Consider the following 24,842-nt stretch of genomic DNA (forward strand, 5'->3'; position numbering starts at 1 on the left):
ATCATATTCTTCACCTTACACTGGAAAATCTACAAAAACAAAAATAACTTGGTGTTTTAAACACAGCAACTCAGGATACTAAGAATAGCAATTTAAGGCTTTCTAAGCAAGAAACCTTGATAAAGTTATGTATATTTTCAACAACTACAATCTTTATAATGTTACAGATGTGAATTATATTAGAAACAGAATTCTGTTTTCCAAAATGGACTACATAAAAAAAAATGCTTTTGTGATTGTCACAAATTTTAAGTAGCTGAGCCATTCGAGAAATATTAAAATTTCCTACACAGCATACAAATGGTATGCTGATTAATCCTACACAAAAGTAGCACTGTTCCTTAATAAAGAGCAAACATTTGGGCTGGAGGCACAGCTCAGTAGTAATGTGTCTGTTTAGCAAGTTTTAGGCCCTGAGCTCAAACTCTGCTGGGGGTCAGAGGAGAAACATTCTGGAATTCCATCTGAATAGCAAACTCTAGGAGCTTTCATGAAACAAAAACAGAATTACCAATATTTTGTAAATGTCTTCAAAATTAATAACTTTCAAGAAATCACAGAGGACTCATATTTTTGGCTTAAAGTGCCTATCAAAAATTCAAAATTTTTAATATTTTGGTATGCTGTATCTAAACATATGAAAACATTTTAAGTGAAAATGTAAATGATTCCCAAACTGTTTTGTTTAGAAATGACAAAAGAAAATCTTACGGTTTTCAATATATAATTCAGAGGTAATGTATTCTAATAAGTATTTACAAAAGCATGAAAATAACTGAATCTTTAAAGATGTAAGATTCAATTACAAGAACACAGAAAATCCATTGAATATAGTATAAATAACCTAAAAGCTACAAGACTAAAAACAAAAGTATGGGAAGTAGTATTAATAGACATACCAAACTGGTGTCTAAATCCCCTGGAGATAAACTGATTTCATCTGGAGAGGTGACAGAAGAGCGTGTAGTCCTTGGAGTTCTTGGAGAAGGAAGTGTGTCCCAAGCATTATACCCACTTGGTGGTGGAGTTGGCATTTGAACCCCTGATCGTTGGCAACAGTTTTCTGGGTTACACATCCATGCCTCAAGTAATTTTTCCCTGTCCCAATCTTTAAAAATAAAATGGAAAATAAATAAAAAATCAGAAAGTATGATATTTTACTGCTATATAGTAACTAAACAGAAAAAATAAGAATACAGGTCATTTAAGGAAAATTAGTAGTATTTATATACAAGTAATAACTGAAAATTAGTATTTAGATATGTTAGCAATATTTTAAAACAAGATTTAAACTTTTATTTATTTTATTTTATTTTTTTTGGGTCTGGTCGTGGAGCCTGAACTTGGGCCTGGGCGCTGTCCCTCAGCTCTTCAGCTCAAGGCTAGTGCTCTACCACTTGAGCCACAGTGCCACTTCCGGCTTTTTTCTTTTTTCTTATGTGGTGCTGAGGAATCGAACCCAGGGCCTCAGGCATGCAAGGCAAGCACTCTACCACTGAGCCACCTTCCCAGCCCCTAAACTTTTATAAAACTACTATGGCTCATCAACATGTCAACATCTAACAACATGTTCAAAATTCCCAGTAATTTCTGTTAATAATCAAGACAGATGACTCATACCACTTTTAGATTTTATAAAATTTTTACTGATGTACAATTTAGCTTGCTTCTTTCTGTCCCAGTCTCTATCTCTCTTTCTCTCTACACACGTGCACACGCACACACACACACACACACACACACACACACACACACACCTCACAATACTGCTTTTTTGTTTTATATATATAGCAACAAAAATTTAAGAATTTGAAATAGTTTCTTTAGCTTCTTGGTAAACTGTCTTGGCAAAAAAAGAATCATAATGAACTTGTGACAAACGTATGTCTTAAACAAGAAATAACAGTTGTGTGCTGGTGGCTTTTACCTACAATCCTAACTACTCAGGAGGCTGAGATATGAGTATCGCTGTTCAAAGCCAGCCCAGGCAGGGAAGACCATGAAACTCTTTAATTAACCACAAGAAAACTGGAAGTGGTGCTGTAGCTCAAAGTGGTAGAGCACTAGCCTTGAGTGAAAAAAGCTCAAGGGCAGCACCCAAGCCCTGAGTTCTAGCCCCACAACCAACAAAAAAAAAAGAAAGAAAGAGAGAAAGAAAGACAGACAGAAAGAGAGAAAGAGAAAGAGAAAGAGAGAGAGAAAGAGAGAGAGAGAGAGAGAGAGAAAGAAAGAATAACAAAGAATCCTTAAACTGTATAATATAAATAGCTTTTAGATAAATAAACATAATTTCAAAACAACACCACATTCTTTGGTATTTGCTTATAGTACAACTTCAGCCCCAAATTACTGAGATCAGCAATGGCATTATGAATTCCGACATCCTATCATAGTCAAATCAGACAAATTTCTTAAAGGGAAACAATCTACCAGCTGGCTGAAGTACCTTAATTTTAAAAATATCTAGCTGGGTGCCGATGGCTCATGCCTGTAATCCTAGCTACTCAGGAGGCTGAGATCTGAGGATCACGGTTCAAAGCCAGCCCAGGCAGGAAAGTCCCTGAGACTCTTATCTCCAATAAACCACTAGAAAACCAGAAGTGGTGCTGTGGCTCAAGAGGTAGAGCGCTTACCTTGAGATGAAGAGCCCAGGGACAGCACCCATACCCAGAGTTCAAGCCCCACAATCGACAAAAAACAAAACAAAACAAAACAAAAACAACAAAAAAACCCCACAAAAATATCTAATTTCCTCTTTTTAATTAATAGTGCTTCATGCTTCAAAATGCAAAATGTTTTGATGATGATTTATGCAGTAACCACTCCCCAAAAATCTATGTAGGCCTATTTGACAAACCATTTTGTTTTATATTAAAATACAAAATAGCCTCCTCCTCCTCTCCTGTTTAGTGCTAAAATGTTTCACAAGGCACCTGTGTTATCAAAAGCATTTAGTTCATTACCATGAGCTCTAAGTAAAGCTTCAGCAGTAAATAGAGGAGCCTGAAGCATGTCTGCGGTTTCCACAATAAGCATATCTTTCAATCTACGAAGATCCTGGGGTCTTAGTCCTTCATATGGCTTTGAAAAGAAGAAAAATAAAGTTAAAGTGATTCTTCTGTATGATAACATCAAAGTATCTACAAATAAATAAGTATGGTCATTTATTTAATCTTTTAGTATCAATTTTGGTTATAGAAATTCTGAAGGGTTTTTTAGATGCTACCCCTTAGATGTCAAACTACACTTTTATGCTAGACTCCACAGGTCTTTTAAGCTTGAAGGCAGATGCTAGGGCATATGCACCTAATCATTCTAAAAATAACAATACTATATTATGAAAGCAAGACCTCTGGTTCCTTATAGTCTAAGGATTGTTTTTGGTTTTGTTTTTTTTTTTTATGTGGTTTGAGGCTTGTAGGACCTGAGTGCTGTCCCTGAGGCTTTTTGTTCAAGGCTAGCACTATGCCTTTTGAGCAACAACTTTACTTTTGGCCTCAGCTGGCTATGAACCATGATCCTCAGATCTCATCCTCTTGAGTAGCTAGGATTATAGGTGTGAGCAACCAATGCCTAGACAGTTTTGAAAATTTGAATACAAACAAATGAGAAGTAAAAACAGTAGTCATTATTACAGTTCTCATATACATTAAAAATCAAGGGGCTGGGAAGGTGGCTCAGCGGTAGAGTGCTTGCCTTGCATGCCTGAGGCCCTGGGTTCAATTCCTCAGCACCACATAAACAAAAAGAAAAAAGCCGGAAGTGGTGCTGTGGCTCAAGTGGTAGAGTGCTAGCCTTGAGCTGAAGAGCTGAGGGACAGCGCCCAGGCCCAGGGTTCAGGCCCCAGGACTGGACCCCAAAAAAAAATCAAGGCCTTGTACAAACACTTTTCCTCTTAAGTAACAGCCCCAGATCTTTCTGTATTAGTTGGTTTTCAGATAGTTGCCTGAGCAGGCTTAGGCTGCAATCCTTTTACCTTCACCTCACATGCAGATGGAATTACAGACATTCCTGGATTATTTGTTGAAATGGAGTATCACTAATTTTTTTGCCCAGGTGGTCTCATACTGTGATCCTCCTATTTCTGTTTTCCAAGTAGCTGGGTTTACAAATTGTGTACTATTCCAAATGTTTATATCCTAAATGTTATATTCCAATCAGTTTATATAATTGAGACCAGAGTAACCATGTTAGTGCAGAAAACACAAAGTGAAAGATCACAGCTCTAGGAGCAGTAGAAATGTCAAATACTTAGTAAAATAATCACTGAGGATAACCTGTGGCAGTAAGTATTAAGAGTTCTTACAGAGATGTAAACAAATATAAAGGACTTTTGACCCATATTACAACAGTCAAAGTAATCAAAATGATTTTTACAGCTGGGCACATGTGATTCACACCTGTAATTCTAGCTACCCAGAGAGCAGGAGAATCACAATTTGAAGTCTGGGCAAAAGTTCAAGAGACACCATCTCAACCAACAGGTAGGACTGGTAGTAAACGGCTGTCACAATGGAGGCTAAAATGAAGAGAATCACAGTTCCAAGCCAGTCTGGGTAAAATTCTTCAAGAAATAATTGCAAAAGGAAAAAGTTGAGTGTGGTGGTAAATCCCTGCCATCCTAGCTATAGTAATAAGTGTCAATACAAAAATGGAGATATAGACTGGCCAGGGGCCAAAAATGAGATTCTATTTAAAAAATACTGCCAACAGAGAAAGTGAACAAAAGCAGAATGTAGTGCTCTTCTTATTAAAAATAAGGGTGCATACTATATTAAGTACATTTCATTTCATATGGCATTAAAAGCCTATTCATTTATATATCTATATAGTTATACTGCCATGAATGTCTACATATGCAAGCATTCCATTAACTTACTTAGCAAGAAATGGAAAATTAACTTAATCTCTCATATCAGGATATTATTAAAGAAACACTGCAATGTAATTTTAATTAACCTTAGAAATAAACTTAACCCATGATACACTGTTTCCTTTTAAGCTAATTATAAAAGATACTTTTCCCCTGCAAAAATCTTGTAATGATCTTGTAAATCTTGTAATGATTAACTGTAGTTACAGAAGATACACGCTTTATCAACCATATTGCTTCTGGAAAATGAATTCCAAGTCGAAACTTGGGATTTGGGGTACTTCTTGGTACCTCTCCTTGTTTCAGCATACCTCTGCTTGTTTCAGCAATGAGTATTTCTTGATATCTCCACTGGGAACAAATGTGTATTTCTTAATTCCCACATACTTAAATTTAGCCATTATTCTACCTTATTCATTTTTGCCAAATAAGTATAAAGAAAATGATGACTATAATTATGACTGCAGATTAGTGGTGTCTAAAAGCCAATAGTAGAAGTAATGAACAGGAAAAGGATAGTTTCCCTTTAATTTTAGAGTAATATACTGAAGCTTTTTTTCTTCTTTTGGTTGCAGACCAGGATTTATTCTTGGTACTTGATACTTTTGTTGACTGTCTAGAATTCTACCAAGGGAGCCATACCTCCAACCACTGAAAGTTCTGTAATTTATTTTTAATGTAGATTTAAAAAATGCAGTTTTTGTGGTTTTGTTTTTGTTTTTGCCAGTCCTGGGGCTTGAACTCAGGGCCTGGGTTCTGTCCCTGAGCCTCTTTGTGCTCAAGGCTGGTGTCTACCACTTGAGCCACAGTGCCACTCTGGGCTTTTTCTGAGAGATAAGAGTATCACAGACTTTTCTGGCCAGCTGATTCGAACTGCAATTCTCAGATCTCAGCCTTCTGAGTAGCTAGGATTAAAGTCTAGCACCTGTCTGGTGCCTAGTACATATATAGTTTTAAATTCTGATAGGTAATGATGAAACAAAAATAATTCTTGAAGGACAAAGACACACTGCTTTCATGAACATATAACATATTCAACTCTGAATCTTCCCAGCAGAAATGTAATTAGGTCATGTGAAGCATTTTAATATATTTCTCAGTTCCAGACGGTAACTACCTCTCTTTTCTGTAGGCAGGATTAAAATGAAGGTGACTTTCTTTTTCTTCTTGCAAAGATAAACTGCTTCTATTTTCAGAACAAACACAAGACCAGCAATAACATTCAAAAGAATCAGTACTGATAAGAAAAAGGAGTTAAAAAGAAACAATGAGTGAAACTACCTCCACGTGTTGCTACTAAAACACCACTCAAGAAATAAGAAACAGCCTAACACAAACTGTACTACTTTACCTCCTCGTACAGACACAAAGTATACTACTTTACCATGTACAGACTGATAGCTCCAAAAATTATCTTTAACACTGATACAAAGATATTATGAAAGGAGTATTTGCTTTTGCTGTTTTTACCACAACGAAAATACTCCCCCTGCAACTGACTGTATAGATGAAATGTTCATTATAAAAAAGGCTTTACCCCCAAAATATTAGTAACTGTGAAAAATTTAAAAGGTGTAAAAGAAATTCAGAGAAAAGGAGGTATTTCCCCTTAATAGCAATTTCTCAATGACTGAGCTTGGGAGAAAAAGAAAGGGGGTGGAGCAGAGAGAAAAGGTTCCATTTTAATTGCTTCTCTCATTTAGCTGTTTCTTTCGCTTGGGCACCAAAACTTCAGCTAATAGAAAGGCAATCCTTCTGTAAAACAGAAAAGGCTAAACCTTTCAAGCAGGGAAGCCTGGCAAAGCAATGTCCAGCATGTAGGTTCCCTGCCAGATAAAGACCTTGAGCTTTCCAGAGTTATAGGCAAGGGAGGGTTCTTAACATGGTTCTTCCTAGTAGAGTGTAGCTCACATTTCCCTCCTTTACTCAGCTGTAGTCATTTATTCTAGAATAGAAGCTAATCCTCACCAGTTTCTCTGTTCATTCTTTACATAGGTATTAAGAAACGGAACATATTTTTCTAATTTTTGTTGGAAAAGTTTTCTAAGTTTGGTTAGAAATATTAGTCTCTTAGTCTCTCTTCTGACACTTGTTTTGTTTCTGCATAGCAGTTACTGCCCTGAATATTATGTTCTCGTTAAGCATATTTTTGTCAGTAGTAGAGTCTGGACTTTGAGCCTACGGCTTCCTAGGCTGGCATTCTACCACTTGACTCATGCCTCCAACTCTGCTTTTTGCCAGTTATTGGAAATGGAGTCTAGTGAAAGTTTCTATTCAGGCTGACCTTAAGATCCTGATCCTCTAGATCTCAGCCTCCCGAGTAGGTAGGATTACAGGTGTGAGTCACTGATGCCAATTGCTCATTTGCGGTTGATTTTTTGTTTGTTTTTTTTTGGTGCTGATACTGAGGCTTGAATTAAAAGCTTCTTGGTCCCACTAAGATCAAGTGCTCTACCATTTAAGCTTTTTGCTAGTTAACTGGATATAAGAGCCTCTTCTTGTTTGTCTGAGCTGGGTTCCAACTGTGATCCTCAGATCTTAGCCTCCTAAATAGCTAGGATATAGGGTGCGCTACACCATCTCTTTAATTTTTAGCCTGAAGTAAGTTTTTGTTTTTGTATTTTTTTGGTCAGTTGTTGGGGTCAGGGCCTGGAGGTCCTGAGCTCTACCACTCTGATCTACAGGGCCACTTCTTTTTTAGCCTGTTTTTCTTTCCCTGGTGGAATAAAAACAACTAGAGGGGAGATGTATATCATTTCTCATTGCTAGCCTCCAATCGCCTAAAATAGTTCCTAGCAAAAGTCATTGTTTTGTTGAGTGATAGCATTAAGAAGTCTCCAAAATTCTTAGGACACAGGTCCTCTCTCTATGTGTACTAAATAAGTACACCACAAAATAACCTAACAACAACAGCAAAAACTCAAATAAGAAATACAAACTTTAATTCAACTCATTTATAAACTAATCATTTGGAGAAAAGAATTTAGATGTGTCAAGAAGGTTCTAACTGTTCAGATTATTAATGGAATAAAAAAATTCAGGGCTGGGAAGGTGGCTCAGTGGTAGAGTGCTTGTCTTGCATGCCCTGGGTTCGATTCCTCAGCACCACATAAGCAGAAAAAACTGGAAGTGGCGCTGTGACTCACGTGGTAGAGCACTAGCCTTGAGCTGAAGAGCTGAGGGACAGCACCTAGGCCTAGAGTTCAGGCCCCACAGCCAAAAAAAAAACCAACTCAAGCTGTACAGGTTAAAAAAACAACAACCCTGATTTATTAATGCTCATCAATAAGCGAGTAATAATAATATATAGATTATATGTTCTGATTTGAGAGATATGGTTATGTTTTATTAAGTCAAAAATATTTTGGTAAAACTCAATATCTAATATGACTTCAGTGATTTTAAAAAGTTGGTACATACATGTGATTAAGTCTGACATAAGAAACTACTAAAAGGGCTGGGAAGGTGGCTCAGTGGTAGAGTGCTTGCCTTGCATGTTCGAGGCCCTGGGTTCGATTCCTCAGCATCATATATGCAAAAAGAAAAAAGCTGGAAGTGGTGCTGTGGCTCAAGTAGTAGAGTGCTAGCCTTAAGCTCAAGAGCTGAGGGACAGTGCCCAGGCCCAGAGTTCAGGCCCCACGACCGGACCCAAAAAAAAAAAAAAAAAAAAACCTACTAAAATTTAGGGGATAAAATCGTGAAAGATGAAATGTATTTTAAAAATAAATATTCATTATAAATTTCAGGAATTACATAAAAATAGAAAAATAATATCAAAGCAAATATGCATAAACACTATACTCAAATAATCATTTTAATCTTTTTTTCTTTACTCAGTAGTTGTTTTGTACATAACAAGTAACCGAACTGTTCTTAACTTCATAAAATTTAATGTAACTTTATTATAGTTATAAATTCATTTAAACTAAAATCTGTAAATGAGTTCTAATAATTATTAATTGCTTTTCTCTTCCCTGCCAAGTTCTATTATGTTTTAATTATGAATTAAGACATTTTTAGGAAAAACTAAATACATAATCATGAAAGTTTTCAACGCAATCATTAATATTTTTTCTGAAATGTTATTGTTTAATTAATTCTCTTTCTGCTAAATGACAACACCATAGTAATAATTTGTGTTTGGCTCAAAATAATGGATTGATAAGAGTTAAACAATGTGCCAAACAAAAGATGCTTGGGTTTAAAGTCTTAAAAATAAAGTTCAGCCAGACATAGGTGACTCACGCTTGTAATCCTAGCTACTCAGGAGGCTGAGATCTGAGGATCATGGTTCAAAGCCAACCTGGGCAGAAAGTCCATAAGACTCTTATTTCCAATTAACCACCAGAAAACTGGAAGTGGTGTTGTGGCTCAAGTGGTAAAGCATTTTCCTTGAGCTAAATTGCTCAGCCCAGGCACAGAGTTCAAGCCTCACAACCGACAAAAAAAGTTTAGCTCATTTTTATCCTGACAAGTTATTCAAATATTTTGGCTTATTTTCCTTATTAAAATAGTTGGGGGGGGTGGAAATGGGGGGGCGGGGGGAGGCTGGGAAGGGATGTGAAGGATAAACAAAGGAGGAGGTTGCAATGCTTGATAAGAAATGTACTCATTATCTTGCCCATGTAATTATAACCCCTCTGTACAGTATGTTCACAAAAAATTAAAATAAAATAAAATAAAATAGTTGAGGGGTACAAGTACCATTCAAAGTCCTTTATGGATTCAATGTCAGTGTTGAAGGGTAGGTTGGCAAAATGCTCAGGATATATAGGCACTATTTCCATGTGTACTCAAACTGAATAAACAAGTCCGAATAAAACATGGAATTAAAAAAAAATAAGAAACAAAAAGGTAAAGTTATTTGAGCCATTATGTGAAATGTCAGAGCCCACAACTCTAAGAATTCAAAAATAAAGAAACAGTATCAAACACACACACACACACACACACACACACACACACACACACACACACACACACACACACACACACAATCTAACAATTTAACACTAAACAGGATCAGAATTATTTGGGGGAAAAAAAACATTCCTTGCAGTATAATTTCTTCATTTAAGGATAATCTACATAGTTTAAATTAGAAGTAGCATGATGAGAGTCTAGGAGTTAGCGGACTGGGATAAACAGAGGTAGGTTATGTTTTTGGGAAGTAAAATCAACAGAATTTCCTGAACTGTTAGGATGTAATGGTTAAGGAGATGTGAAGAATAAAAGGATGTCATCTGTATTTATGCTTGAGCAACTCAGTGGATAGAACAAATGTTTATTGAGACAGGGATGGCAAAAGAGAATACCATAAGTGAAGCCAAGGGAAAATGTTTCCCCAGGAAGAGAGTGGTCAAGTGTGCCAAGTACTGCTGAGAATTCAAGTTAAGATGAAGAGAGAAGTAGACCTACTGAATTTGGCAACATTTAAGCACATACCAAGTGTAGTTTCATCTTAGTAGAAAGGAAGTGATAAGGTAATGACTAAGAATGAAGAGGTGAAGAATTGGCAGGTACTGATAATGCTTGTTTGATTTCTCTTCTATAAAGATATGGGGCTATAATAAAGGGGACACAAAGATGGAAAATGAATGGTCAGAGGTGGTTTTTCAGTTACTTTTTTGTTTTAGATGAGTATTACAAAAAACATGTTTATTATAACAACAACCTAAAAGATATGGAGAAAAGGATGAACAGGAAGAAGAGCAGTTATATCACATATTTGTATCACTATATGTGTTAAAACTATAAATACATTCACATGTTACAGAAAATACGCTACCCTCAGGTCTTCTTTTTCTTTTTTCATTTTGTCAGTCATTGGGCCTGAACTCTGGGCCTGGATGCTGTCCCTGAGCTCTTCAGCTCAAGGAGAATACTCTACCACTTGAGCCACCGCGTTAAGTTCCAGCTTTCTGGTGGTTAATTGGAGATAAGAGTCTCATGGACTTTCCTGCCCAGACTGGCTTTGAACTGCGATCCTAAGATCTCAACCTTCTGAGTAGCTAGGATTACAGGTGTGAGCCATCAATGCCCTTCTTACTCTCAAGTTTTCTAGATGTATTTTTATACTTATTGCTATGAAAATAACAAGATATTAAGTATATGGATAAGATGACCATACAAACTGAGTTTTAAGAATACATAAAATTTAATGTAAAATACAAAATTATTACATCTATCTAATTATTTTTGAAAGTTACCTCACCTCTCGTTTGTCTAATGCAGCATATTCCGCTTCTATTTCTTCAGCGTCAGGGTCCCGTGAAAATACCATCTGAGATTCCAGATTGAGGGCCAGATCTTTGTGGTGTTGCTTCTCCGCACAGTCACAAGGAGTATCTTTATTTTCATTCTCAGCAAACAAGTCTCCTCCATGTTTTACTAAAAGCTAAGAGAGTTTTTTTCTCAAAAGCTTGCAACCAGAGACTATTTCTTTTCATACCACACATTTAAAAATTGAAACATTAGTATTGGTATTAAATAGAATATAAACATATACATACTCTATTTTAAATGATAAATGGTACAGTAGTAGCTTCTGACTGTTAAAATTAACAATTCATCTTTAATACTAAATTCCTTTATAAAAACAAAAATAATAGTTCTTAGGGTTTAAATAGAAATTCTTAAGAATTCTGACATCCTCCAAATAAAGATTTACAGTTATTCATTGCCTTAAAGTTATATTTTTTTATAATTTCTGTAACTTTTTTTGATAAACACAAACTAGCCTTGAATTTGTAATCACCCTGTCATAGCCACCTGAATACTAGTATTACAGGCACGTATTATCACATCCACCCCTTAATTTTTTAATATTTTTTATTATCTTGAAATAAGTAGTTGTACAAGTAGGTTGCCATTCAACAGAGCAGTTCATGAACACAGTGAGCATTGATCAATATCACCCCTTTAAACAGTCTCACCAATCCCTTGCCCCAACACAACTCTCACTTTTCTTAAATGTTGAAGGATATACATTGAATTTTGGGCTGCATTCTCCCTCCTTTTCTTCATTTATCTACTTCTCATCCTCTTGGTCTCACCTCTTCCCTTTCAAACACTGCTTTCCTGGTTATTATTTTGTTGAACTATGATTTTCCCTCTAAGGAATTATACGACTTGAGTTCTCCCCTAAATTAATCATATTTCAATATGTTTATGTATACTTGTGACCACCCTATAATTCTTAAACAAGAAAAACAATGTTGACATGGTTACTTTTAACACTAAAACTTTGGGGCTGGGAAGGTGGCTCAGTGGTAGAGTGCTTGTCTTGCATGCATGAGGCCCTGAGTTCGATTCCTCAGCACCACATAAGCAGAAAAAATAAAAAAGCCGGAAGTGGCACTGTGGCTCAAGTGGTAGAGTGTTAGCATTGAGCTGAAGAGCGCAGGGACAGCGCCTAGGCCCAGAGTTCAGGCCCCATGACCGGACCAAAAAAAAAAAACAAACACTAAAACTTGGATGTCCTGGCAGGGCAAACAAAAATTTTCACTTGTATTATTAATTATCTGTGAAACCGTGGAATTAAAATACTATAAACAAGTCACTGAAGTAAAGCTGTTTTCAATATTCTCAAAATAAATGATGAGAGTAAATTGGGAAGATATCCTACTGTATAATCTCTATTTGGTACAAAGAAACCCTATTTTTAAAAATATGTGAAATAATGTGAGGAATCATTCACTACTTAAACTTTTGTGGGTTTGCAAAAGTTAAATATGTTGTCTTTAAGGGTGGTAGATTCATGATTTCCTATAGTGTTTGCAGAAACATTAAGAATGACATTGATGCCTTTGAAAGACACGTTCTAGGATCATTCTGAAGGACAATCTAACAATTAGTCATGAAGATTCTTTCATAGAATTCAGTCATACTCATAGTAATATAGTATTATAATACTATATAGTCACCAGTGTTGTTTTCTAAGTAACATGCATTGTGCAATATTAATACTTTTGTGTAGCAGAGGTACTATTATCTCAGAAAAATTAAGGAACTTGACTGAAGTTACTTAGTTAATAAGCAGCAGGTGTGAATTCAGACACAAGTGTGGCCAAATTTTAACCACGCTTAGATATTGTGCTGATTCATAGTTAGTGCAGGCTTATCTGATTAAACTAAAAAAGCCAAATACAGCTGGGCGCCGGTGGCTCATGCCTGTAATTCTAGCTACTCAGGAGGCTGAGATCTGAGGATGGGTTCAAAGCCAGCCTGGGCATGAAGGTCCATGAGACTCTTATCTCCAAAAAAACCACTAGAAAACCAGAAGTGGCACTGTGGCTCAAGTGGTAGAGCACTCGCCTTGAGCTGAAGAGCTGAGGGACAGCGCCCAAGTCCAGAGTTCAAGCCCCCACGACCGACCCAAAAAAAAAAAAAAAAAGGCCAAATACATCTTAAAGTTCTGCCAAGGCATTCTTCATGGCATAAACATGAATACGTTTTAGAAGTTTGCATTCTGTATGAGTGGTAATCAAAATGGCAGTATTTTTTCATTTCTATCAAGTAATTTTATCTTCTTGTCTACCAACAAACATAGATTTAAGTTCACTGGGACTAGAATTCTTAAGATTCTCCAACATTACCTCAAAAGTCAAGACAAGCTAGATACTGATTGCTCATGCCTGCAATCTTAGCTACTCAGGAGACTGAAATATGATGATTTTGATTCAAAGCCAGTCTGGGCAGTAGTCCATGAGATTCTTTTTTATGCCAATCCTGGGGCTTGAACTCTGGACCTGAACACTGTCCCTGTCTTTTGCTCAAAGTGAGTGCTCTACCCACTTTCCACAGTACCCCTTTCTGATTTTTTGAGTAGTTTATTGGAGATAAAGGTCTCAGAGAGTTTCCTGCCCAGCCTGGCTTTGAACTGTGACCCTCAAATCTCAGCCTCCTGAGTAGCTAGGATTATAGGCATGAGCGACCAATGCCCAGTTATCCCTGAGATTATGTCTAATTAACGATCAAAAAACCAGATATAGAGCCCATTTTTAAAAGTTTTATTCTATTAAATTTTTGCTATATTTTCTGGTTTTCTAAAAAAAAAAACAAAAACAGACACAAATAAAAAACTTTAGGATGATTTCTATACCTTTGGTATCACTGTACTGTTCCATATCATCTGGAGTGCAACTGTATCTGGATGGAAAAATGGAAGCTTGGTGGGTCTCCCTGCATCACCTCCATAGAAGACACTGCCAACTGTGATGCTTAGAGGATGCCACTGTCTCTAGTATATGATGTCTCTATGTTAAAAGATTTTTATATATTTCTTTTATAAACTGACAGGTCTCCTTTTAGGTCTATGAATGAAACATTATAAATGCCCATCCAACAATAAAAATACTATAAAAAAGACATGGAGGTATGGCTTAAGTGGCAGAGCACCTCCCTTGAATAAAGAAGCTAAGGGACAGAATGCAGTCCCTGAGTTCAAGCTTCCACACCAAAAAAAAAAAAAAAAAAAAGTCATGACAAAACAAGGTATGTGGCTGGCCATGTGGCTTAGTGGTAGAGTGATTGCCTAGCACACATGAAACCCTGGGTTCAATTCCTCAGTACCACATGAACAGAAAAAGCTGGAAGGGGTGCTGTGGCTCAAGTGGTAGAATGCTAGCCTTGAGCAAAAGAAGTTCAGGGACAGTGCTCAGGGCTTGAGTTCAAGCCCCAGGACCGGCAAAAACAAACAAACCAACCAACCAACCAACCCAAAATATGTAACAATCCCAGGCAAGGGGATAAGCTAAGAAGGTTTGTCTTCATATTTCTTTTTCCTTGTCTTGGGGCTTAAAAGTGACCTGGAAGCCGGGCACCAGTGGCTCATGCCTGTAATCCTAGCTACTCAGGAGGCTGAGATATGAGGATCACAGTTCAAAGCCAGCCCGGGCAAGAAACTCCATGAGACTCTTACCTCCAATAACCCACCAGAAAACCAGTTCAGGCCCCATGACCAACAAAAAAAAAAAAAGGGGGGGGGGCCTAAGCACTGTCCCTGAGCTTTTTTTTTTTTTTTGCTTAAAGTTAGTACCCAACCACTTGAGCCACAGCTCCACTTTTGGTTTTTTTTTGGTTGTTAATTGGAAATAAGTTTCACATATAAACTTTTCTGCCCACGCTGGCTTTAAACCTCGATCCTAGGATTATAGGTATAATAAACTACTGGTGCTCAGTATCTTCAGCTTCTTGCTCAGAGCTAGAAAGGTTTATTTTTTTAAGTTGTAAAAATAAGCAAGCAAACAAAAATTTGAAATATAGACTTACAACTACAAACAAAGTACAGTCTGATCTTTTATAGAAAAATGTCTGCTGAGGATTGAGTTAAGCAATCATTGTTGAAGCCACTTCTAGAATCAGAGGGCAGGGTTATATTTGATGGTATTTACCACTTATAGTATAACCTTTAGTCATGGTGTCTGGGGAACCAGTCGTATCTAACCTCCTAGTTCGTTAGAAACACAAAATCTAAGCTTGACCATCCAACCCCTTCACAGTCCAGATCTCTGAATCAGAATGTGATTCTGGTGTTCTGGAGATTCTTAAAGCACATACACATTTGAGAAACAATAATAAAGCCCAACCCATGTAGCTGTGGAAACTGATATATGTATATTACATAATCTGACAATACTGAGACTTGTAGAAAATCCACATACTTATTGTAACTGCAGTAAGATGCATTACAAGTTTTAATTATCTAATATCTAAATACAAAGTAAAATAGTTGCTCCTGATTGCCTTAGGACTAGGAAAGCTGATTTTGCTCTCTAGTTTGCAAGATTTTCCCTTTTTCTTTCTCCTTCCTTCCTTCCTTTCTTTCTTCTCTCTCTTTCCTTTCTTTTTTTTCTTTCTTTTCTCTCTCCTTCCTTCCTTTTCTCTTTCTCTTCCTCCATCCCTCTCTTTATTTTTCCCAGTCCTGGAGCTTGAACAAGGCCTAGGTGCTGTCCTTGAGCTTCTCTTCAAATCCAGTACTCTACCACTTAAGCCACAGCTACACTTCTGGCTTTTTTTCTGGTAGTATTTTGGAGATTAGAGTCTCATGGACTTTGCTGCCTGGGCTGGCTTGGAACTGAGATCCTTAGCTCTGTCTGCTGAGTAGCTAGGATTATAGGTGTAAGCCATGGATACCTGGTATATAACACAATTTCTAAAATAAATACTGCGACAGGTTTTAAAATAAAGATTTGATTTATTTTCACAGTATATTACTACCGAACAGATGTTAGTCAACCAGACAAATTAACTTTTTCTTTTTTCCAGTTCTGGGGCTTAAACTTAAGGCCTGAGTGCTGTCCCTGAGCCTCAATGTGATCAAGGCTAGTGCACTATCACTTGAGACATAGCACTACTTCCAGGTTTTTCTGAGCAGTTTATTTGAGATTAAGAGGCTCACAGACTCTTCTGCCTAGGCTGGCTTTGAAATACAATTCTCAGATCTCTGCCTTCTCAGTAGCCAGGATTACAGGAGGTGTGACCCACCTGCACCCGGCTACGACAAATTATCTTAATGCCATAGTCTTCCTTAACAAAATTCAAAGACAATAAAACTTTAGAAGTTGTACCTTAACAAAAACTTGGTAAAGAAAATCTCCTTAAAAAGATATGTAGAAGTGTAGACTTCATTCACTGGGGAATTAAGTCACTAGTAACTATTGTTAAAACCTAGTGAGTTTGACAATCTGCCTTGCAAGAAGTCATCAAATGATCTTGACTGAAGTGGGTAGGGACCCACAAAGGCTTATATATCTTATTGCTGCAATTGGTATCTGCAGGAAACTTCAAATAATGATGGAAGAAGCCACTAATTGTAGCATTTGCCTTTGTGAAAAAAATCTTGTATGCTACCTTCGGCACAGAAACTATCTAAGGATAGTGTTGTCTGACATTGGAGGATAAAATACCAAAAAGTATTTCAGTTGCTGACCTGTGGAGCTTGATGTGAGGAACACCAGTAAGTGAAAGATGCATTAGGTGGAGATAACCTGGAAAGTGTTGCTGCATATAGTTGTTTTACTTTGACATAATGAGTTACAGCTGGTCATTACAAAATGCTTCAACCAAAGCACCCCAACTGTCATTTTCCTCACTCTCAAATAAGCTAAGGAACCAATCCTGAACAGAAAGACTAAATATTTTATTCATATGTAGTTTTTAGCAAATTTCAAGCATTTGGAGGTACATAAAATGTTCTATTTTAGAAGCAAAAGTTCGTATCAAAATTATTTCCATGAACACATCTGCTCTTCTATTCTGCCCTTCTTTCCAGAAACAATTCCAGAGGAAGAGGGATGACCAATAATATTCAAGACAAATGCAGCCCCATAGTTTTGATCTATAATGTAAATGGTCAGTGATTCTAAGTAAATTGTTTAACTGCTTCACATATCAATTTATAAATATCTGTCTATAAAATGAGACTTGACACTTACGTATCTTGAGAAAAAGTATAAAACAAAATAGTTCCTAAAACTTTATTGGTCTTCACATTACCATTTCTTCAATCTGTGTATTTTCTTTTTTGTTTTTTCTTTTTTTGCTGGTCCTAAGCCTTCAACCCAGGGCCTGCACAGTGTCTCTAAGCTCATTTTGCTCAAGGCTAGCACTACCACTTGAGCCACAGCACCACTTTCGGCTTTTTCTGTGATTGACTGGAGATAAAGAGTCTCACAGACTGGGGCTGGGAAGGTGGCTCAGTGGTAGAGTGCTTGCCTTGCATGCATGAGGCCCTGGGTTCGATTCCTCAGCACCACATAAGCAGAAAAAAGCTAGAAGTGGCGCTGTGGCTCAAGTGGTAGAGCACTAGCCTTGAGCTGAAGAACTGAGGGACAGTGCCCAGGCCCAGAGTTCGGGCCCCACGACTGGCAAAAAAAAAAAAAAAAGTCTCACAGACTTTTCTGCCTGGGCTGGCTTCAAAACGTGATCCTCAGATCTCAGCCTCCTGAGTAGCTAGGATTACAGGCATGAGTCACTGGCCCCTGGCTTAATCTGTGTATTCTGTATAACCTTGCCCACTCCATTGCTTTCATTATCTCTCATTTTCACTCTACTAGTTCTTGGCATTGGGGCTTTAGTTTAATACTGCTTTCCTGCCAGTTTCTTTCTTACTATAGTCATAGGCAATATTTGAGTGTACATATATGAAAGAGGTACTTAAGCTTATAATAGAGTTGAGAATTTTCTCTTGCTTGAATTTATTGTGGCTATTTAAAGTCATAAAGCAATGCATTATTCCAGCTGGTGGTGATTCCAGCCCATGCAATTATATACACTAGGTGTATGATAAGTTCTGTTTACATTATAGTATACTATGATGTTTACACAATACTGTAAACACCTAATGACAAACTTCTCTTAAGATGCCCCAATCACTGACATGTGACTGTACTTTCTTTCCTAGTCTAATTTCTCAAGTTGTTAAGTGATAACTTCCTGTCTCTCTACTTCCTCATTCATTCCCAGCAATCTGACTTGTACCTGATTGTTTCAGAGAACAATATTCCTGAAAGTCACTAACATTAATTATTAAGGTTAAATCAACCAGTCTTCGTTGGTCCTCTAATGTTTTTTCCTTTCTGCATCATGCCTGACTTTCTCTCTTTCTCAAAATTCTCCTCCTGGCATCTGTGGCAATGTATCATTTTGGCCCTGTTTTTTTTTCCCGTTATCTTCATGTTCCTTCTTATTTTTACCCTCTTCAAACATTAGGCAATCTCTAAATTGATGTTGTGAGTTGAACACTATTTTATTTATAACTTCAAGTTTTCCTTGATATCTCATATATTATCTTGCTTTTACTTATCAATTCTGTAGATGACACCCAATCTCAAATCTATATGCTTTATTTCCCAAGTACAAAAGCCTATCTGCCTATCATCTAGCCAAACTGCCTATTATTTCATGTAGACAATCTAAGACTTTAATCTCTAACCTTCTAAATAAAAACTTGATACATATGTTCCTTTCTTTAAACTAATTCTTCCACCTCATCTCACTTTTCCAATGTCTGATAATAGTTTGGCTTCCAAGTTGCTCAGGTTTTAAAAAATAGATGCTCATTTTATTTAAAAATAAAGTTCAATTATTTTATTCTAGTTATATATATACAAGAACAATGAGGGCTGAGAAGGTGACTCAGTGGCAGAGTGCTTGGCTCGCCTGTATGAGGCCCTGGGTTTGATTCCTCAGCACTACATAAGCAGAAAAAGCCAGAAGTGGTGCTGTGGCTCTAGTGGTAGAGCACTAGCCTTGAGCTGAAGAGCTGAAGGACAGTGTCCAGGTCCAGAGTTCAGGCCCCATGACTGACCGCGCCCCCCCCCCCCCAAAAAAAAGAACAATGATAGAAAATGTTGAAAAATCAGAGAGAGGAAACTATCGAACACAGCTCATTGTCAAAACTGCCATTTTAAAGCCTCCACTATTTTAGGTATATCTCTCCCTTGCTTTTTTTTTTGTTTGTTTTAAATTGTGAAAATACCGTACACAGGGTTTACAATTACATGGGCATGCTTTTTTATTGTCACTCAATGCTAGTTGTTCTTTATGATGTCCCTAATATCTGCTTCATTCTTTACCATTACTACTAACCCTACACAAATCCAGAATGAATTAGCGCAATAATATTTAACTCCTACCACTTCCCCTTGGCTATAAACTTGAGTTACCTGGAGAACTAAGATGTGGTTCATTTTCAAAGATTTTAATTGAATTGTATTGAACAAAAAATAATTTTTGTTCAGCACAAAGTTTTATACCAGCACAAAGTTTTCAAATTACATAAGCATCATCTGAGTAGCTTAAGGATTGCAGCAATAGTAATACTGATAGTAATATTAGTAGCAATATTAGGTATATTTGAAGTAGGTACTTTAAAAAGTGTGTAAAACTTTTATAGGTGATTTCAATGCAGAAGGCCCACAGACTATGGTCTTAGTGATTCTCAGTCTTAACTATGAACATGATTGAGACTGGGATTTTATTAAACTACAGATTCATATCCAGTTGATCTGATGTGGAGGCTGTACTTTCAACCAGTTCCCTCAATATCTTAGGTGTTACAGAATCAGTAACCTCAAAGTACTTTTTAATTCACTTTTAAAAATTTTTTATTTTTTTTATGAGCACAATCCTTAAAGCAACAAGAAGCATTCCTGTAGCAGTATCCTATTCAAAGCCATACAACATCCTATTAGCTAATATTTCTATATTTGCTTTTATAACAATCAAAATTGTTCAATAGTTTGATTTTCTGAAAAAGAAACCACTAAGTCCTAGACTCCAGCACTTTGTAGTTTCTACTTGGTGTGACCTCTGTCTTCCTTTTAAGCAACCTGTCTTATTATTCCTCCTAAAAAGAAAAAGACTTCAAGCTGCATAAGCTTGAGACTAGAATAGTGCTTCTCAAATAGTGTCATTTAAAAGGATTACCGGAGTCCTTTTGATCACGTGACAAAATGTCCTTGGAATTTACTCCTAGAGATTTCACTTTGGAATCTACAAGATCATGGTACCAAAAATTTGTATTCAACAAGTTCATAGGAATTACTGATGCTACAGATCTTAAAACCATATGAGTACGTACCTACTTAGGAAGAAAGTAAACCTTATGCATTTAAATCTTACTACTACTTATGAACCCTCCAAAATGTATTAAAACTTTTTATAGTCATTGTATTAATATCACCATTAGCATGCATCTCATTACTGGAATAGTAATGGGATTATAACTTTGGGTTAAAAATTAGAAAACTGAGGCCTAGACAGGTATTACTCTATTGTTGAGCTGAACTACAGTTCCTGTATTCTTCTCTATTTTTAAACTCTAGGTGCTAGAAACACAATATAATTAGGTAGACTCTTCAGTTTTATCTGTGAAATTGCTTTTATGGCTTTTCCATGAAGTGTGAAATCCTCTAGTAGCTGCCAAAGTGTCAAACAGGCTCTGTGGCTGTAAAGGAAAAAGTAGGACTTACACCTTTGGTTTTCTAGTGACCTCTATTTGATGTGACATTAAGCAGTTACACTTAGTGCTTTGAATAAGCAAATGAGGTATACAGCAAATAGATTAGTATAATTTTTTTTAAGGTTTTTGACATAGAACACTATCAAAACCAAAAACTTTTGCCACATCATTTACTGAATCATTATTGCAGGCTACCTAAAACAAAAGATACAGCCTAATGACTAGAATTCATTTAGGAACATTATGAAAAGGTGAAGCATAACTGGATTTTTGATTGGATCATATTAACAAACAAACCTCTTTTCCTCTCTCCAAAGTTCATTTCAATTCTAAAGGAGAATACAAAACTTCTCAGCAATTAAGTTACTATATGTGTGTGTATGTGTGTGTGATTGTGTTTATGTTAAATTCTTGGAAATCTTATGTTCTAATGAAGTTTTATTTTTGTGTGCTGGGCACACAAACAGTATTCAAATAAGGCCTTTGTGTAATTAAAAGACAGATCTTCTTACATATTAACAATGGCATTCTACATATTGAAAACAAGCATTTCAAGTGTCAAGTAATCCTTCCTTTCCTTTCCTTTCCTTTCCTTTCTCATTATCTGCATTACATGGGAGAGAAGGGTTTCTATCATGAGGCCCATGGGCCAAATACAATCTGTTGACTGCTTCATTGGACAGCCATGAACTACAAACTGTTTTTATATTTTTACACAACTGAAAAAAAAAACAAAGATACACTTGATGATATGTGAAAATTTAATAATGTCAATAAATGAAGTCTTATTAGGACAGTGCTCTGCTTTGTTTACTTATTGTCCATGATGACTTTCAGGTTACAATGGCAGAGTTGCCTACAATATTCACTATCTAGGCACTCACAGAAAACTTTGCTAATTTCTGAATAATTGTTTGGTATATAAAAAAAATCAGAATTTGGCTTGGTGCAGGTGGCTCATGACTATAATCCTAGCTACTCAAGAAGGCTGAGATCTACGGATCACAGTTCAAAGCCACCCGGGGCAGGAAAGTCCATGAGACTCTTTTTTTTTTTGTCCGTTGTGGGGCTTGAACTCTGGGCCTGGGCGCTGTCCCTCAGCTCTTCAGCTCAAGGCGAGCGCTCTACCACTTGAGCTACAGCGCCACTTCCGGTTTTCTGGTGGTTTATTGGAGATAGGAGTCTCACGGTCTCTCCTGCCCGGGCTGGCTTTGAACCGCGATCCTCAGATCTCAGCCTCCTGAGTAGCAAGGATTACAGGCGTGAGCCACCAGCGCCCGGCTTCCATGAGACTCTTTATCTCCAATTAACCACAAGAAAACTGGAAGTGGCACTGTGGCTCAAGTGGTAGAGTGCTTGCCTTGAGCTAAAGAGCTCAGGGACAGTGCCCAGGTCCAGAGTTCAACCCCATGAAAAAAAAAAATCAGAATTGGATAAACATTATTTAGTTTATCCTTAATAAATGTTGTCATATAACATTTCTAACTTTTAAACAATTTCAGTCTATTCCTCTCTGCATAACTATCTTCTCACAAATAATTCTAAAATATTGATTTGTGAAACTCCAGACTTTCCGTTTAAGGAAGCTCTGAAAATTAGATACCAACATGAAGATTCAATACAAAGCGCTATTTAATATTGAGTGCCAAAGAGGTGATAATGAAGACTTCCACACTTTCAATGAGTGGTATTAATTTAGTGCTGCTACAAAGAGATAGAAAAGGGAAGGAGAAAAGGAGGGAGAAAGAGAGACAATAATCTAAAGTTCAGTTAAGAGAGGGAAGGGTACAGGGAAGGGTACAGAAGAAGACTGAGTATGTTTTTGGAAACTGAGGGACAGTGCCCAGGCCCAGAGTTCAAAACCCAAACCAGGGGGTTGTGGGGGGGGGGGGGGGGAGGAAGAAGAGGACGGGGAGGAGGAGGAGGAAGAGGAGGAGAAGGGGAAGAGGAAGATGAAGAAGAAGAAGACGAAAGCAATCTCTTAACTGCTTTTTGTTTTTGTCTGAGTTTTGCTTGTGAGTTTAGACTCAGGACCTGGGCACTCTTAAACTTTTGTGCTCTATCATTCTGAGCCACAGCTCCACTTCCAGTTTTCTGGTGGTTAATTGGGATTAAGAGTCTCACAGACTTTCCTGCCCATGCTGGCTGTGAACTGTGATCCTCAGATCTCAGCCTCTTTAAGTAGCTAGGATTACAGGTATGAGTCACCAGAACCCAGCATTTTGATCGCATTTTATTTGAAGGGCTGACTATTAAGTTGTGAGTTCTCTTACCCCCCAAAAAACTTTAAGAAACAGGGGCCTTTTTAAAGGTCCCTGTATCTTTGAGAAAGATGAAAGGGACTTTTAAAAATGGCTAGTTAAAACACTGTTAGGACAAGCAAAATAACCATTGTTATATACCATTAAGACACAAATTTTACAATGCAACAAAGAAGAAATTTTACCTCTACACAGGCTTTCATCCCTGAGGCAGCAGCATAGTGAAGGGGTGTGTTTTTTTTGTTATCAACAGCATCAATAGCTGCTCGCTCATATTCGCCTTGGTCAAGTTTTGCTCCTTTCCATCTTAAGATCATCTGCAGACAATCTGCTCTTCTAAAATCATCTTCCACAGGGCGTGCTAAGCGAGGATGAAGGGCTCCTTCAGATATCATAATTTGAGGTCCCATACATAACAAATGCATAGATGTTTCATTGTGCACATTCCGTTTATTAGGATTTCCATCTCTACCAAAAAGAAAAGTCCTAAAATGGAAAGGGAAGGTGAAAACATTTTTTCTATAAGGAAATACACAGCAGATTAAAAAATATAAGTTCTACCCCAGTACTGCTTGTAAGAGAACAATAACATAGGGAAAGGAAGAAGAAAAAAAGAAAGCTAAGAGAAAAGGGGTAAGACAGAGAAAAGAAAGAAAGTAAAACAGGGTAGTATATAGGTTAGATTAATATGTCAATTATATATGGTCTAAGGGCACATTAAGCATTCTTTTCTTTTTTCTTTTTGGGTCCGGTCATGGGGCCTGAACTCTGGGCCTGGGCACTGTCCCTCAAGTTCTTCAGCTCAAGGCTAGCACTCTACCACTTGAGCCACAGAGCCACTTCCGGGTTTTTCTTTTTGCTTATGTGGTGCTGAGAAATCGAACCCAGGGCCTTCAGGCATGCAAGGCAAGCGTTCTACCACTGAGCCACCTTCCCAGCCCCAACATTAAGCATTCTATGCAGGTATTTTTGCCTTATTGCTGTTTATCGTGTGTGTGTGTGTGTGTGTGTGTGTGTGTGTGTGTGTGTGTGTGTGTGTATTTAATAAGGACAGTGCTAATGAATATGAAAATGGCAAGTAAAACATAAGGCTGACATTAAATTTTAAATCTAGGAAAAATTTTACCTGAACATAACAAGCTGGTCTTTGGAATAATAAAGTATATATTTACAAAGTAGCTTATTGTTTGTGCTGATATATGAGGGACCTACCTCACAACCTCATCCCAGAACCATCATTACCGGGTTAGGGGTGTGTGTGTGTGGTTAGGGGTGTGTGTGTGTGTGTTGGTCCGGGGCTTGAACTCAGTGTGTGTGTGTGTGTGTGTGTGTTGGTCCAGGGCTTGAACTCAGGTCCTGGGTGTGTGTGTGTGTGTGTGTGCGTGCGCGTGTGTGCGTGTGGCTGGCTTCACACCTCAATCCTCAGACTTCAGCCTCCTGAGTAGCTAGGATTACAGGAATGAGCCTTCAGCAGCCAGCTGAGATTAGTATTTTAAATCTATGATATTTGGAGCTTGGAGATCTAAGATCAAGGGGCAACAGATTCAGTAGTTATTGTTTCTACTACCTGCATGTAAGATCTTTTTTATAGCAGGCTCAGAGGATGATTAACAAGAAGGTGCATTAAGGAAAACATTAACCTATGGTAAATAAACAAAAACAAAATACCTATCCCTTTCATTTGACCCTAATACCCCATCCAAGGCTTCATGCTTTTAGATTCCTTCACTGTTAATTCTCC

At 37.3% G+C, this 24,842-nt stretch overlaps 1 protein-coding gene across 6 annotated transcripts in view; it reads right to left on the minus strand.

Annotated features, from left to right (window-relative positions):
- Ankib1 (ankyrin repeat and IBR domain containing 1) overlaps window positions 1–24,842 on the minus strand; it is a 101,504-nt gene that overhangs the window by 41,691 nt on the left and 34,971 nt on the right. For all 6 annotated transcript variants that reach the window (XM_042684643.1, XM_042684642.1, XM_042684641.1 and 3 more), the window contains exons 3-6: window positions 23,287–23,587; window positions 11,088–11,270; window positions 2,964–3,081; window positions 900–1,108 (exon numbers count right to left, since the gene is read on the minus strand). In XM_042684643.1, the coding sequence (XP_042540577.1) occupies window positions 900–1,108; window positions 2,964–3,081; window positions 11,088–11,270; window positions 23,287–23,587 (811 nt within the window). The remainder of the gene's footprint in view (window positions 1–899; window positions 1,109–2,963; window positions 3,082–11,087; window positions 11,271–23,286; window positions 23,588–24,842) is intronic.

Source organism: Dipodomys spectabilis, unplaced genomic scaffold, assembly GCF_019054845.1.
Source record: "Dipodomys spectabilis isolate Male_0828 unplaced genomic scaffold, ASM1905484v1 ptg000089l, whole genome shotgun sequence".
NCBI lineage: Eukaryota > Metazoa > Chordata > Mammalia > Rodentia > Heteromyidae > Dipodomys > Dipodomys spectabilis.